This window comes from Harmonia axyridis, chromosome 6 (assembly GCF_914767665.1).
Source record: "Harmonia axyridis chromosome 6, icHarAxyr1.1, whole genome shotgun sequence".
NCBI lineage: Eukaryota > Metazoa > Arthropoda > Insecta > Coleoptera > Coccinellidae > Harmonia > Harmonia axyridis.
The window spans coordinates 4,363,366-4,378,501 of NC_059506.1; the positions used below are offsets into that span (position 1 = coordinate 4,363,366).

Consider the following 15,136-nt stretch of genomic DNA (forward strand, 5'->3'; position numbering starts at 1 on the left):
CCATCTTGACACGCCATCACAAATCCCTCCGTCTCTGACTTAAAGCTATATACTAGCTGACTTCAGAAAGGCGAAAGACAATTCTTCAGACAGGTCCTGGTCTTTTAAACTCCTGAAATATATGGAGTGCAAGTTCTTACTCATATGATGTTCGAGTAATGTATCCGACTGTGACTTTCGGATCAGTCTTCCAGCGGGCTCAGGATTGATCGATACGCCGGTTATGCTGAGCTTCTCCACGGCCCTTTGTGCAGCTCAGAATAGGAAGGCTCCATGGTTCGCAGTTTCATGCTGAGCAACAAATTTCAGAAGCGGATCTTCACTTCTTAAAATCCTTACTGCCATTTCCAATGTTTGTTGATGGTGTTGATATTCCAAACATTTCAATCCTCTACCCCCCTGGCTTCGGGGAAGATATATCCTCTGTGTTGAACTGTTGAGATGTTCATCGTTTTCCTTGTTCGTTTACCGTTCAGTTCACCACCCCGAAAGAGTAGGTGAGAATCGGGATGGCTAGCATATTTGTGGCAGATACTTTGTTCTTTCCCGACAGCTGCGATTTCCAAATGTCTCTCAGCTTCTTTTTGTAGCTGGCTGTTAAGGTATCCTTTATTTGGGTTGTCTCCAGTACACCTCTCTCTCTCAATTATTATTAAACAAAATTACAGAGTTGAGGTACATCAAACCTATAAACTCTAACTAAAAATTATCCATAAAACAACTGTAGAGAAAGAAAAAAAAATAGAGATAAGTGAAACGAGTAAAGTATGATCAATCATCACCAGAAATTCACAAAAAGCTACAAGAATGATATCATCAACAACCAAAAACCTAACAATGTACACACTTTAATTACTTTTCCAGGTGTCAAATTTATTCTTGAAAGCATTGACTGATACTGCTTTTACAATTTCGCTGGGTAGTCCGTTCCAATGGTTAAACACCCGATTACAAAGGAAATTCTCTCGGCACCTCGTTCGAAATACTTCTCTATTTAACTTGTATCCATGTCCACGAAGTTGATTCGAATTCAACTCATACAGGTGGAACATATCGACGCCGAATAAGCCGTGCAATGCTCGATATGTAACTATCAGGTCTCCCCTCAAACGACGATCAGCAAAGGAAGAAAGATCCATCATTCGTAGCCGTTCCTGATAACAAGGGCGATTCCTTCCAAAGGGAATGCGTGTGACACAACGCTGTAAGTTCCCCAGCAATGCAGCAGCACTCGCCAACCACGAATACCAAACCGGACCGGGAAATTCAAGTATTGGTCGAATATAACATTTATATATTTGGGAGATAGTCGCCACATTATTGTCATTTTTTTATTTTAATAAATTTGTTAATGATGGTTTGTCCACCGCGATTATCTATACACTCCCCAACACGTCTCGGCATTGATGCAATAAGTCTATTTCTTCTTGAGGTATACTATTCCAAGCTACATGTACTTCATGTCTCAGAGCCGCCAAAGTCCGTGGGGACAGGGGTAAATTTCCAAGCCTTCTACTTATGATGTCCCAAACATGCTCTATGGACGGAAGATCGGGGGATCTGGACGGCCATGGCAAAAAATTGATATGGTCGCTTCGAAAAAGTTTAAACTAACTCTGACAACACAAGGTCAGGCATTATCTTGCTGAAATATGGGATTCTCGAGCCGTATAAGGTAAGGGAGAACATATGGCTCCACTTTTTCTTCAAGGTAACGCAGCGCTGTCATGTTACCTCGAATAAAGGCTAAAGGTGACCTACATGCATGTGCAATAGCACCCCATACCATAACGCCTACTGTCCGGTTTACGTAATGCTCAACATCAAACTGAGGTTCACGTCTTTCTCCCTTACATCGTCTAACGATGGTCTTCTTCGACCATCATGTGCACCCAAGGAGAATAGAGATTCATCAAAAAGGACGACCTGATGCCATTCCACATTCCAATGGTTCTAATTGCCATAAGTCTGAGACGTTGATCTTGAACTTCATTTGTTCCCCTGTTCTTCGATTTGGGCATTTTCAAACCACGCTTGACAACATCTCATAACAGTAGTTGGATTTCTGTTCGTACAATTAGCGATTTCTCGAAATGACAACCTCGTCTCTCGTAGACCAATAATTCGACCTCTTTTAAATTCACTCTGCTGGCGATAAATTCCGCGTACACGTGCTCTAGGCATTTTAACAACAACTAAACATCGACTTTGGATCTCTTCGAACAGCTGCTCTGTTGTAATATTTAAAAAACTTGCAAAAAACAAATACAAAATTTAAGTAACAAAAATTGTTCACATGAAAAAAACCTTCACGATTTTTTTCTCCAAATTCAATCATTTACTCCTTGCTACTCTATCTATATTTTACTAAAAAAAATTTTAAATTTGAACAGCTACTTCTAGGTGTTGAAGTTTCTTTGTCAGTTAGTATATTTGCTAACATGAAATTTAAAGATTTTTCTTTTACTATTGAATGCTTCTACCGTCTTAGAACCTGTGATGAAAAAGTTGAAAAAAAACTTGAGAAATACCCAGCGACAAAACTTACTGTCCAATGGGAATTCATCAACCTGGAACAGATTGCTTTCGGCAGACTTGGAAACAGTTTAATGGGTAGGAGAGGATAGTAAAAAGTTCAAAACTGTTAATATTTCATGCTAACGATGTGATTAAGATAATAAAATAGTCTTCGGGGATATTATATAATTTTAAATATGATTGAAAACGACAACGATGTTCACTAATGCTCTGAAAAACAAGTTTATAAGAGCATAATTAAACCAGCTACTTCAAACTAGGTACTGCCTGACACTTCATTGCTTCCGAGTAAGATGTGTAAAAACCTGGTGTATGCACTGATTATATTTTGTTTTGCCAATTTTGAGATTATTAGTTAAGTTTCGTTAAGTCAACGGTAGCGTTATCAACAAATTATGACAGATTCTTGTTATTTCAAATATTTGAATTTATTTCAGTGAACGTTTCGAAAATATTTCACTGCAGATGTACCACATGGAGATAACTTTTCACTGTTTTCTTCTTTGAATTCCTAGGAAATACAAATATTGGCAAGATGTTCATTCCTTGCACTTTTCTCTGGACACGATGATCTTCAAATTATACAAAATATTATATAGAATCAACTACATACTTAGTTCATTTGAATTGACTTACTTTTGTTTTCTTAGACTAGGGTCTTATATGAGAAAATTTTAAAAACTTAGTGCTATAGTATTTTTTCTGTCATGTCATTAATGGATTTCATATGCTCATTTTTCTTATAACGAGAAGTTAATGAAATACTTATTGCAAACGTTCATTATACAAAGGGAACTGATCCTTGGAGTTCAACTGTTGATTTGGTACTTGATAAATCAATTAAATTCGAATCAAAATCAACGGAAAAAAGATCGAAATGATAAGTATGACATTGCTGCGCCGCCACGAAATAAAACTTAAACAATTTGGTCGAATGTCATTGCATTCCAATATTGACGAGTGCATACACCATGTTTTAAGACATCTCAATTCCGAGTCTACCGAAGGTAATGAAAGCATTGGGACGGAAACAAATTTTGGTTTTCTATTTCAAAATTTCCTCTTACTAATTGCGTTTCAGATCATCCTGATAACTTTGGTTTTGTGACTATCTCTTTATCGGTATGTGTACCTACACATCTTTTTTTTAACCGCCTTTACGTTTATCGGATTTCAATAAAATTTGCTTTGGGTAGGTATAACAATTGGTCCGTAGATGGTCCTATACAAAATTCAATGTTCTATCTGTTCGGTATTAATGAAAATTGGTATAGATATTTGGATCGTATAGTAAGTAGTTCCATGAAAATTTCAGTGCTTTCGGACTCGATTTTGCATATGAAGGGTTATCCATTTTGTGGTTCCGAAAGTTAACGTAAACAAAACTCACTTTCACTGAGATTATGGATCAAGTTTTTGTTTCAATATAATGTTTGGAGCCTGTCACGTGTGGAATACAACATCATGTGAATGTCCTCCGCGTATCCCGACTTAGGTCGAGTTGTACGAAACAACGTTCATCAGTAGATCAACAGAACTGTCAGTTATTGGGGATCTCAGTTCAAAAAAACGGGCGTTGTTCCAACTCATATTGACCTTAGTTCAACTGATCGGCGATTTCTAATGACATTTCTAATGTATCTTGGCATTTGGTGTGACTGTTACGAAAATTGACAGATTACGAAAAGTGAATTTGAATCATACGTTTCGAATTTTGAAATAATTTATAATTACGCATTAAATTCGTGAATTATGTCTGCCGAAATTGATTTAACAACAGAATTAAGACAAATTGCGAATAATGCCGCAAAACATTTCACTCAATCCAAATCATACTATATTGATAATTGATGTGTTGAATTTTGATAGGATTGGAAGTCTGTGACAACCACAAAACGAAAAATATAACTGAAAACAATGCTGTAATGAGTTCATTACAGCACTGTTTTTAGAACTGTAATGAACTCATTACTATACTGAAATAGAAAAAATAACTTCTTTGCCTGTCATTTAAATTTTGGTTAGGTTAGGATAATATAAACGGTGTCATGAACATATAGAGGATTCTAAAAAATTTGCAATAACCACAAATTTCACTGCAAGAGAAGAAAATGTGTTGTTAAGTTTGATGAAGAAATATAAGGAATTAATCAACACTAACAAAATAAAAGTTGATTCCACTTTGTAAAATGATTTGAGCGTTCTCTATACCTCTGTATCAATTTCGGATTTTGTATGTTATCAATTAGCTCCTCAAAATCTTCATCTTCAGTTAATTCTCCAAAAAAATCCATTCTATATAATATATAAATATGAATAATTTATGAGTAAAATACCAATAATGTTAAAAAATATATAAATGTCAATAAAATGAAGGATGAAGCCACATATTACGAATAAAATATTATCCGTAATCTGTGGATCAAGCTTTGAACCGACAGCGTTCAACTGATCTTGGTTATGAACTGTCGATCAACAGTGAACGAGGTTGGTACAACTGAATTTTGTCATTGAACCACAGTCAACATTGAACTGTTGGTGAACTTGAAATGTACAACTGGCCCTTACAGGACCCTTTTGAGATAATAATATTCGATGATTTGTTGTTACATCTAGAGCAATATCTCATCAATAACTTCACGGATGTTGGTATTTATTAAAATCGTCAATAGTCTGTGAATTATTGGCATAAACACGTTTCTCCGCATAATCCCAAAAAAAAATTCAAAGGTGATAAATAACAAGATCTTGGTGGCCAATTCATGCACATCGCCGAATACTGCTTGTAAGCCTCCTGCAAATTTTTCTTGCAATAAAGTCAGAACAGGTCGTGTTGTGTGTCTTATTGCACCATCTTGCTAGAACCTCATTTCTTCCAATCAGTACCATATTATTATTTTAAAACTAAAAAAAATAGATAGTCATTGGGCTATATCGATCAGAATTGACAGTTTGAGTGAACCTTCTTCGCTTTCAAAGAAGCATCACTCCATCAGACCGAATTGCACACCATACAGTGAATTTTCCGGGATGTAAGGATCTGTGACAATTTGCTCGTTCACCCAGTAAAAATGTCCTTCATCGCTGAAAAAAATTCGATGCGAAAAATCCTCATCCAACTGTTGTTTTTTCATGCACCCAATCGGCATATTTTGTACGCATTCTATGCTCAGCATGCTTTAATTCTTGTGCCAACTGAACATTATAAGGTCGGGAATGCAAATCCAGATGCAAAATATGCCATAACCTGCTGTGAGAGAGGTCCAAATGTTGTGCGCGCCGAGGAAGGGATAAGTTTGGATCTTCTCCAACACTTTCAATTACAGCAACAATATTTTCGGTCGAGCGTGCATTTGGGTAACAGGACCGGCATATCGGACATTTTGTCGGGTGCCAAATTGCAAGGACGGAAAGTCAATTAACAAAATAAGACATAATTGTTGACACAAAAATGTTTTCTCAGTGATACCACTCTTTGTATTAAAATTTGAAAAAAGCGCCAATTTTATTGATATAATCGAATTGGCGCTCTCAACTAGTTATAAAAATACAAATGCGTACTAAAGTGCTTCCTTAAAAACTCCGTCGTCTTTTTACTATAGAGCGTCCTACTCTTAAACAATTAAGAGAATTTTTGATGAAATCGACAAAACGTCCACACATTTGTCAATGTGATTTTGATATCAAAAATACGTTTTTATATTAAACTGAAAAGATGTCTGAGAGGAATGACAGAAAATATTCAAGAACTCGCAATTCGGAAGCGCTAAAATATACAGGGTGCACCACCATCGACTCGGCGCTCTATTACTGTTAATATTAATATTTGGTCATCCGCATCAACGTTATATATCAAGTCGTCAATGTAGATTAAAAATAATACAGGACCCAGCACCGATCCCTGTGGCACATCAAAGTTAATTCTTCTTTTGGTTGATTTTTTTTCCATAATCTATAATTTGGTAATGGTCATGAAATAAGATCTGAACAGGTCCAGTGCTACTCCAACATATTCCAATTTTAACAAGAGCTTTTCGTGATCGACACAATCGAACGCTTTGCTCAAGTCCATGCAAGTCAAGGTCACCTCCTCAGAATCATCTAGTGCCTCCATTATGTATTCCACAAGGTTCAGCAGAGCAGATGTTGTCGACTTTTCTTTCCTGAAGCCATGCTGACACTCATTCAGGAAGGAGTTTTTTTTCAAGAACGATACCAATCTAGTCCTCATCAGAGATTCAAAGACCTTTGAGAAAGCTGGCAGTATAGAGATCGGTCTATAATTTTCGTATAGATCTTGATCGCCCTTCTTATGAACGGGAATTACCCTAGCAAGTTTCAGCTCATCTGGAAAAATCCCTCCTCAAAACATCTATTTATCAGCAATGAAAGTGGGCTGGCCATGCAATGGATAACTTCCTTCAGCAATCTCACGGAAAATTCATAAATATCCAGGGCTGACTTGTTCTTCATCGAGGAAACTACTTGTTTCACCTCCTCGGGTGTTGTTGGAGATAAAAAGAATGATTTTGTGTTTTCCACCTTTTTGTTCTTCAGAAGACCATCGCTTACTTCTGAGTTACCGGACTGGACATTCATCTTCTCCGCTATATTGGAAAAATTGAGTGGAGGCTCCATTAGAGCTATATTATCAAATTGTTTGGAGTACCTACACAAATTGTATCAAAAAAATGTGAATGACCATTATTTTCCTATGAAACACAATGTTTTTTATTGAAATTGTATGGAATCGATGAAACCAATTTGGATCGAAGTTGCATATTCTTAAACCTGAGATGTTTCGATTTTTCAAAAATTTGAGAGTCTTCGAGAAACCAATAACTTTAATCTTATTTATTTGAATGAGATTTTAAAAGTGAATACTAGAAGAATGGAGGTAAGTACTGTGACTTTTTGGTAATCATTGAGAACTCTACTGAGTGTTCAAAATGAGACGATTCATTGATGACTTATTCAAAGTTTAATATCGGGCTTACTCCAAATGGCATACTATCTACCTTTTTTTTGTAGCAAATTTTATTATCTCTACCATATGAGAAATATAGGGTGTGCTATTTGAAGTATGCCCAGTAAAGTTTGAAAAAGTCATCAATGAAATGCCTTATTACGAACACCCAGTAGAGTTCTCAATGATTATCAAAGAGTCATCAGTACTCACCACCGTTCATCACTTTCAAAATCTAATTCAAATAAATTCATTCATTTCGAAGTTATTAGGTTTTTCCTAAGACTCTTCAATTTATGAAAAATGGAATTATCTCAAAAACGGTAAGTTTCAAACAGTATTTTCAATCAATTTTATAATGCAGCTCTAAAGGAGCCTAATGTGTCAAAAAAAAAATCTAAACAATGGTGAAACATCCTGTATATGTAACTCATTAAATTGAAAATATTTAGTAATGAATTCTATTCTTCTATTATTCTACAGAGCCCTCAGCAGCCAAAAACGATTTTTTTTTTCTGGTAAATAGCAAAACATATCAATTTAATCGCAGTCAAAAGTATCCACCTCTGAGTCAAAATTAATTTTTGATTTGGCTTTCGTAGGTACCACCCCAGATAATATCCCCATAGGAAAGAATAGACTCTACGAATGATCTTTACAACATCTTCAAAACATTTATGGGTAGAAATGTTCTCAACTCATAAAAAGTTCAACTTCTTCAATTTATTAGTTAGATAGTTTGAGTGGTTGTCCCATTTTAGCGTATTCTTCATCATAATGCCCAAGTATTTGATATTTTCTTCTTTAAATATTCCTGTTTTGCACTTACACTCAGATATGATGAATGATTCTGGAATGAAGAGATCATAACTGAAAAAAATTATATGCTTGATGCTACTAAGGATTTGAGTTTCCCAAAAAACAAAATATTTAATTGCAATGTAGACTACTCAATGTTTTAAGTCCAAATTTTTGCCACATCATCTATAAATTTGTCATTCATATATGAATGATCAATGTTCATGAACCAGTTTTATTAGAATAACTCAAGAATATCTTCAATACCTATTTAATAATAGCTTGACTTAATCAGTTCTTCATAAAAATGTGAGATAATGAAATACCGGAATACAGGGTGATTCGCGGCATTGGCGCTGAAAGTTTGCATAATAGGGTTTGAGACAATGAGCTTTCTCCCTAAAATAATTTCACACCTCTACAACTTCCGGTTATACCGGAAACAGACTACTACTTTCTTATTTCAAATGGCACACCCACTATATTATTGCATGATCAGCTCATTTTTCTAAGAATCTCATTAACTCATGAACTATTGAGTTATACCTAAGTTATGGCATATTGGTGAATTATCAATATCGTCGATAACCTAATAAGAAAGTAATAGTATTATTCCGGTGTAACCGAATGTTGTAGAGATCTAAATATATTTTAAATAAAAAGATCTTTGTCACAAACCACAATATGCAAATTTTCAGCACAAAATTATGAATAGTTTTCCATAAACGTCGAATAGGCCATCGCGGTAAATCACCCTGTATATCAGAGAACCATAATACCTTTAGTACCTACCCAATGGTAGGTACTACCAATAGTCTCGCAATTTAAATATTGACTACGTACTACTAGTCTTTCTGAGATTTTATTTCGGATAATTGAAGATGAATTGAGAAATCGAAAAAATGACGATCTGACATGAGCTTGTTTTAGACTGGAGTGGAAAATCGGTAGAAGTGTATTATTGTTTCAAAAAATCGTTCAGTGAATTTTGGGAAGTATTGTACTGGAGTAGCAATATATTGATATTGATGAAATCGTCAAAAAGGTTCAAGCGAAAATTAACTACAAACTTCGTTGAGATTTTGCTCGTTCCCCCAATTTTGTCGGTGTATAAATTTTCAAAAGAATCTATAAGAATCATAGAAAAATTCGCCCGGTAACATCGATACTAATGAAAGTTCAATACGTGTGTGTCGCATTCATTCGTTGACCCTTACAACTGATTCTGTTCACCAAATAGTTCCATCTAAGCAAATCGATGCACATAAACAATTCCAGCAGAAGCGCATTTGTAGGTAAATATAAAAGACGAAAAACACGTGCATGATGACCTTTACCTCTGCAGTCTTGACGATATATAAAGTAATTTTTCGTTTTGGAACGTATCATTTCGTTCGTTCGTTTTCTTCGAAAAAGGTGGGTCTGATTGAAAACATTTCTAACCAAAATTTTGCCTTCAACTGAAAAACTTAACAACTTATTTTTTTGGTGAATCTTCACCAAATCCAGTTGAGATTATAGTTCTAATTCAATTTTTTTTCCAGGACGAAAATGATACTGAAAGCGGCCCTTCTAGCTCTAGCCCTTGTCACATACGCAGAAGCCACTTGTGACAAAGAGATCCAACGCCCGCTAGAATGGACAGGGGGCTCCTTCGAATGGCCAACCCCTTCAACCAAAGCTCTGTACCAAGCTTCGGGTCGCTTCATTGGTAAAAACGTCATCGCCACCAGGGCCCAAATGCACAGGGATGACGTCATCCTGGCCTTCCCCAGGTACAAACCAGGAACCCCAATCACTTTGGGCAAAGTCTCCCTGAAGCAAAGAACTTGCGAAGCCATCATCTCACCCTATCCTTGCTGGTCAATGCAAGAAGAAGGAAACTGTGGTGCCCTGCAATCCATTGTTGATATATTCGTCGATCCAAATGATATCTTATGGGTTTTGGATGTTGGTGTTGTCAATACCCTTAACACTCCTGTACGTAAATGCCCACCAAAGGTTGTAGCTTTCAATTTGAAGACACACAGACAAGTTAAGGTACTCGAGTTGTCCGGATTGGTAGCCCAAGCTTCCAGACTGCAATATTTAGCTGTTGAGTATGCTCCAGATGGCAGACCTTATGTGTATATCAGTGATGCCGCTACCAGGTCTATTTTGGTGTTTGATGTTGCTGGAAACAGAGGATACAGGGTTGTCCTTCCCAAGGCAGTTGTTGGCTGTGGACGTAGAGACGTACTATACATTGCTTTGGTACAAAAGGGATGCGGTAACAACTTCATCATCTTCTCCTACCTCTCATCACCAAGAGTGTTCTCTATACGTACTGATTACTTGAGGGCTGGATGCGCTTCTGGTAAAATCCAAGATGTTGGTGTGAAACCAAACAGGTTAGTCTTTTTGGGAACTGACTTGGGATCAGCTATTTTCTTCAGATACGAGGGTCAACCTGAGATATACAGATGGGACACCAACACCCCCTTCCTGCCTGTGAGTTTCGTCTTGGTCTACAAATCTGACAACTGTTTCCTGTCCACCCAAGCTTTAGCTGATGTGAAGAGAGAAAGGATGCGCGTTTTGGAAAGTAACTTCCCAGATTATGTACAGAATACTGTAGGATGTGGAGCTAACCAAAAAATTAGCTTGATGACTGGCTGCTTGTAAATAACAAGAGCTATTTGCTACCAAACTGTGATAAATATATTTTCATTTGAATAAGTTGATTTTTTTTTAGTCAATACGAATAACCATGAATAATTTAATGTTGATGGGTCAACATTTGTGACTTCACAAAATATCAGATAACTATGAAAATATGCTAAAAATATGATAGTTATCTAAATATCGAAAAAAGTTTAATCTAAAGTTTTCACCTTTCTGTGACTAAAATGTCGAAATAATATACAAGAGTAATTTGTTGATAATATGATGACAATATGAAAAAATTCACCAAATCTTTCTAGAACAACCCTATGAAACATAAAGAAAAAATCATTTTTATACGATTACAAGAAAGTTATAGAGAAAAAGCGTTTCATGAATATTTTTTTTATTTTTCACTATTTATACATAGGAGCAACTTTGCTTCCGCCGTTACTTTTCAAAATTCGAGGCTTTATTGTAAAAACTGGTTATGCATTCATGATTCAAATTATTATCCATCGCTAGCCACAACTTTCTCCCATCTTTCGGACAACGTACGAATTCTGCGTTGAAAAAACTGGTCATCTTTTGAAACGATCCACGAATCGATCCAATTTTTTACTTCTTCATAAGACACACATAAGAAGTGCTGGTCAGCCAGGCCGTGTGCTATTGATCGAAACAATTGATAGTCAGAGGAAGCAACGTCTGGAGAATACGGCGGGTGGGGTAGGACTTTCCATTTCAACGTTTCCAAGTATATCTTGACCACTTTCGAAACATGGGGTCGAGCATTGTCATGCTGTAAAATCACTTCATCATATCTCTTGTTGTATCGCGGCCGTTTGTCTTTCAATTCTCGGTTCAAACGCATTAAATGCATTCGATTAACAAATCATTATACACTACGCCGAGCTGGTCTCACCAATTACTAAGCATGACCTTGAAACCGTGAATATTCGGTTTGCTCGTCGACGTGGAAAAATAACCAGGATATCCCCATGATTTTATGCGCTTGGGATTATCGTAATGAACCCATTTTTCGTCTACAGTAACAATGCGATGCAGAAATCCCTTCCGTCTTTGACTTGCAAGCATCTGTTCACAAGCAAACAAACGCCGTTCAACATCTCTCGGCTCCAACTCTACGGCACCCAATATCCTTGTTTCTGAATCGTTCCCATGACTTTCAAACGTTTTGGAATGGCTTGTTGCGTCACTGCCAATGATCCTGCCAATTCTTGTTGCGTTTGACAAGAGTCTTGATCAAATAATGCCTCCAAATAAATTATTTTCGATATCGCTATTTTTTCAAAAATGGTGGCCAAAAAGATTTTGTTTATCTCCTCTGATTCTTGAGTCTTAAGACGGAATGGTACCACGTGCGTTTGAGCGCATCTGTCAAAGTTTACCTATTCAGCTCCCTCCAGCCCCTCTGAGAAGCCTTCACTTTTAAGGATGAGTGGAGCAATCTCAAACGTTCTTATGATTTTCCGTCCTTTTCTACCACATCTAAGAATTCAGATACGTTTGACGGCATTCAATTCTTACACGCCAGCCAATGAAATCGCAGTGAACTGTACGAACGGTTGTTCGAACATTTGGCAATGCAGCAACTTCGAGCTCGAAAGACAGGTACAGAGATGGTATTAGGTATCTTCTAGGACGGATTGACCAGATGTTTTGAAAGGAATAACTCGCTTTTTATGATGGGCAATAAAACCGATTTTAGAGAGGGTTGTGAGAAATATCAGTTAGGATCGACTATTATCAGATGGGTTCGAGAAAAAATGTATATGCTAAATTTGTTCAGATTCCTTCATTCTTACGAAAATTAATTTGATTCAAAAACGTATTTAGTGGAATAATAAAAAAAATCAAAACAAATGCACCGAAACTTTTCACATAAGCGGGTCACATTCATTGAGCAAAATATTGATTTTGCTCATTATGGTTAGCGAAATCAAAATGAACCATCAATATGATGGTCATCCAAATATGATATCGGATGAATGATGGAACATGGTCATTTATGACCAATATTCATTTCAAGTCAGTTGTTATATCGTATTGATCAACATGCTGAATATTACGATTCATTTATATTGAAGGCAAAAAAAAAGTACTAAAATTTTCAAAAATTCTTATTTTCACAAACTGCCTTCGTACAAAAAACAGTTGTTATATCGCATTGATTATCCATGTTCAGGATTACGATCCATGAATTTTGAAGGCATAAAAAGTACTGGAATTTGAAAAAAAGCCTATTTTCAAAAATTGACCACGTACAAAAATCAGTTGTTATATAGCAATATCGCATTGATTCTAATATTCAGGACGCTCAGGATTACGATTCATTTTTTGAAGGCAAAAAAAAGAATGGAATTATAAAAAATTCTCATTCTCAGAAATTGACTACATACAAAAATCAGTTGTTATATCAAAATATCGCATTAATTCTCAATGCTCAGGATTACGATCCAACAATTTTGAAGAGAAAAAAAGGACTCTAATCTCATTTTCAGAAATTGACTATGCAGAATCAAGAAATTTCTAAACAATAATAACATCTTAGTACTGACCTTCAATATTCCCTTATAATTACCAACGAGTTCAATTGAAATATTAATTCTTGTTGTGCATAAAAATAATCACATTTCCATACACTGAAAGATAAATTGGGATTGACTGAATATCTACGGAACAAATTTACATGATTAAAAAAACTAATAGTTGTCATAATTATTAGAATGACCACGTACTAATGAGATTATTCTCGGAAAATGTGAAAACTATAAACATGAAATTTGGTAAAAAATCAGTTCTTATATCACTTATTGATCTTTCATACTCAGGATCACGATCCATTAATCTGGAAGGCAAAAAAAGGACTAAAATCTTTTTTGAAAATTCTCATTTTCAGAAATTGACTTCGTACAAAAATCAGTTGTTATATCGCAATATCGCATTGATTCTCCTTGCTCAGAATTACGATCCATTTATTTTGAAGGCAATAAAAGGTTCTCAAATTTCAAAAAATTCTCATGTTCAGAAATTGACTCACATCGTAACATCGTAGTACTGAACTTCAATATTACCATATAATTATCTACCATTTCAACTGAAATGTTATATCATGTTGTGCATGAACATATAATCTCTTTCCCATACACTGAAAGATGAATTGGTATTGAATGAATATTTACAAAACAGATTATGCATGATTAAAAAACTAATAGTATCATCATAAGAATGACCATGAACTAATAAGATTCTTCTTGTTTTCCTGTAGAAATCAAATTTGATATTTTACATGATACTCCCAAAAAGCAAGTAATAGGATCAGAATAAATAAATCCTTGAATCTCTTGTTACCCATATCGAAAAGAATTGACAGCTAACTAAACTGAATAAAGGTATGAACAGACCGACGCGTGACTGCGGGAGCGGGAAAGAAACTTTTGTGGGATGGAAATCAACGGCTTTGAGCAGTAAAACTTCTTCCTCCGAAAAACTGTCATTTTCATACATAATTTTAGATTCATACTAATAATCGTGTCTCATTATTTTCGCGTAGGTGTGCATGCTATGCAATCTGCCCGCTGAACGCATCGCTCCCGCTCCCCGCTGGAAATCTTTCTATTCACCTAATACTGTTTACGACTCTAACTGAGAACTGATTCATAACGCAGCAACGTTGCCGGAATTATCAAATTGTAGGTAGTATTGAAGAATCTGGTGATTCGTTGCGAATTTATACAGTAGGGGCAGCACTATACGACGGTCGATTATTCTTTTTTATTACGAAGTGATTTCAGCTCTTTTGAAATGTTTTTCTGTAGTTTTTTTTTCACGAATAATTTTAAAATAAATCAGTGATAAGCCCTTTCATCCATATCATCAATTCCTTTGCGGAAAACGAAAAGTTACCAACTTTTTTTTTTGTTTTTTCATTCGCAAATTAAAAATAGCCCGTCCCTGCCTTTCAGATCATTGTTTGAAGAAATTATCAGAAAACCCCATACAAATCGGTGATCTGCAAGAATAGTTATTCTCCTTTAAGTTTTGAACTGGGCAGTCAAGTGGTAGCATTCCCTCTTAATGCTAAAACATAGACATTTGCCCACCCTGTACACACATGGCAGCCCAACCAGTATAAACATAATTCCTCATTGAAAGAGGGATAAAATC

At 35.8% G+C, this 15,136-nt stretch overlaps 1 protein-coding gene across 1 annotated transcript; it reads left to right on the top strand.

Annotated features, from left to right (window-relative positions):
- The first annotated feature begins 9,592 nt into the window (after nt 1-9,592).
- On the top strand, nt 9,593-11,017 carry LOC123683209 (major royal jelly protein 5-like). Its single transcript, XM_045622112.1, has 2 exons — nt 9,593-9,718; nt 9,847-11,017. The coding sequence occupies exon 2, from the start codon at nt 9,854-9,856 to the stop codon at nt 10,964-10,966; it is 1,113 nt and encodes a 370-aa protein (XP_045478068.1). The 5' UTR covers nt 9,593-9,718; nt 9,847-9,853; the 3' UTR covers nt 10,967-11,017.
- Nucleotides 11,018-15,136: the final 4,119 nt, after the last annotated feature.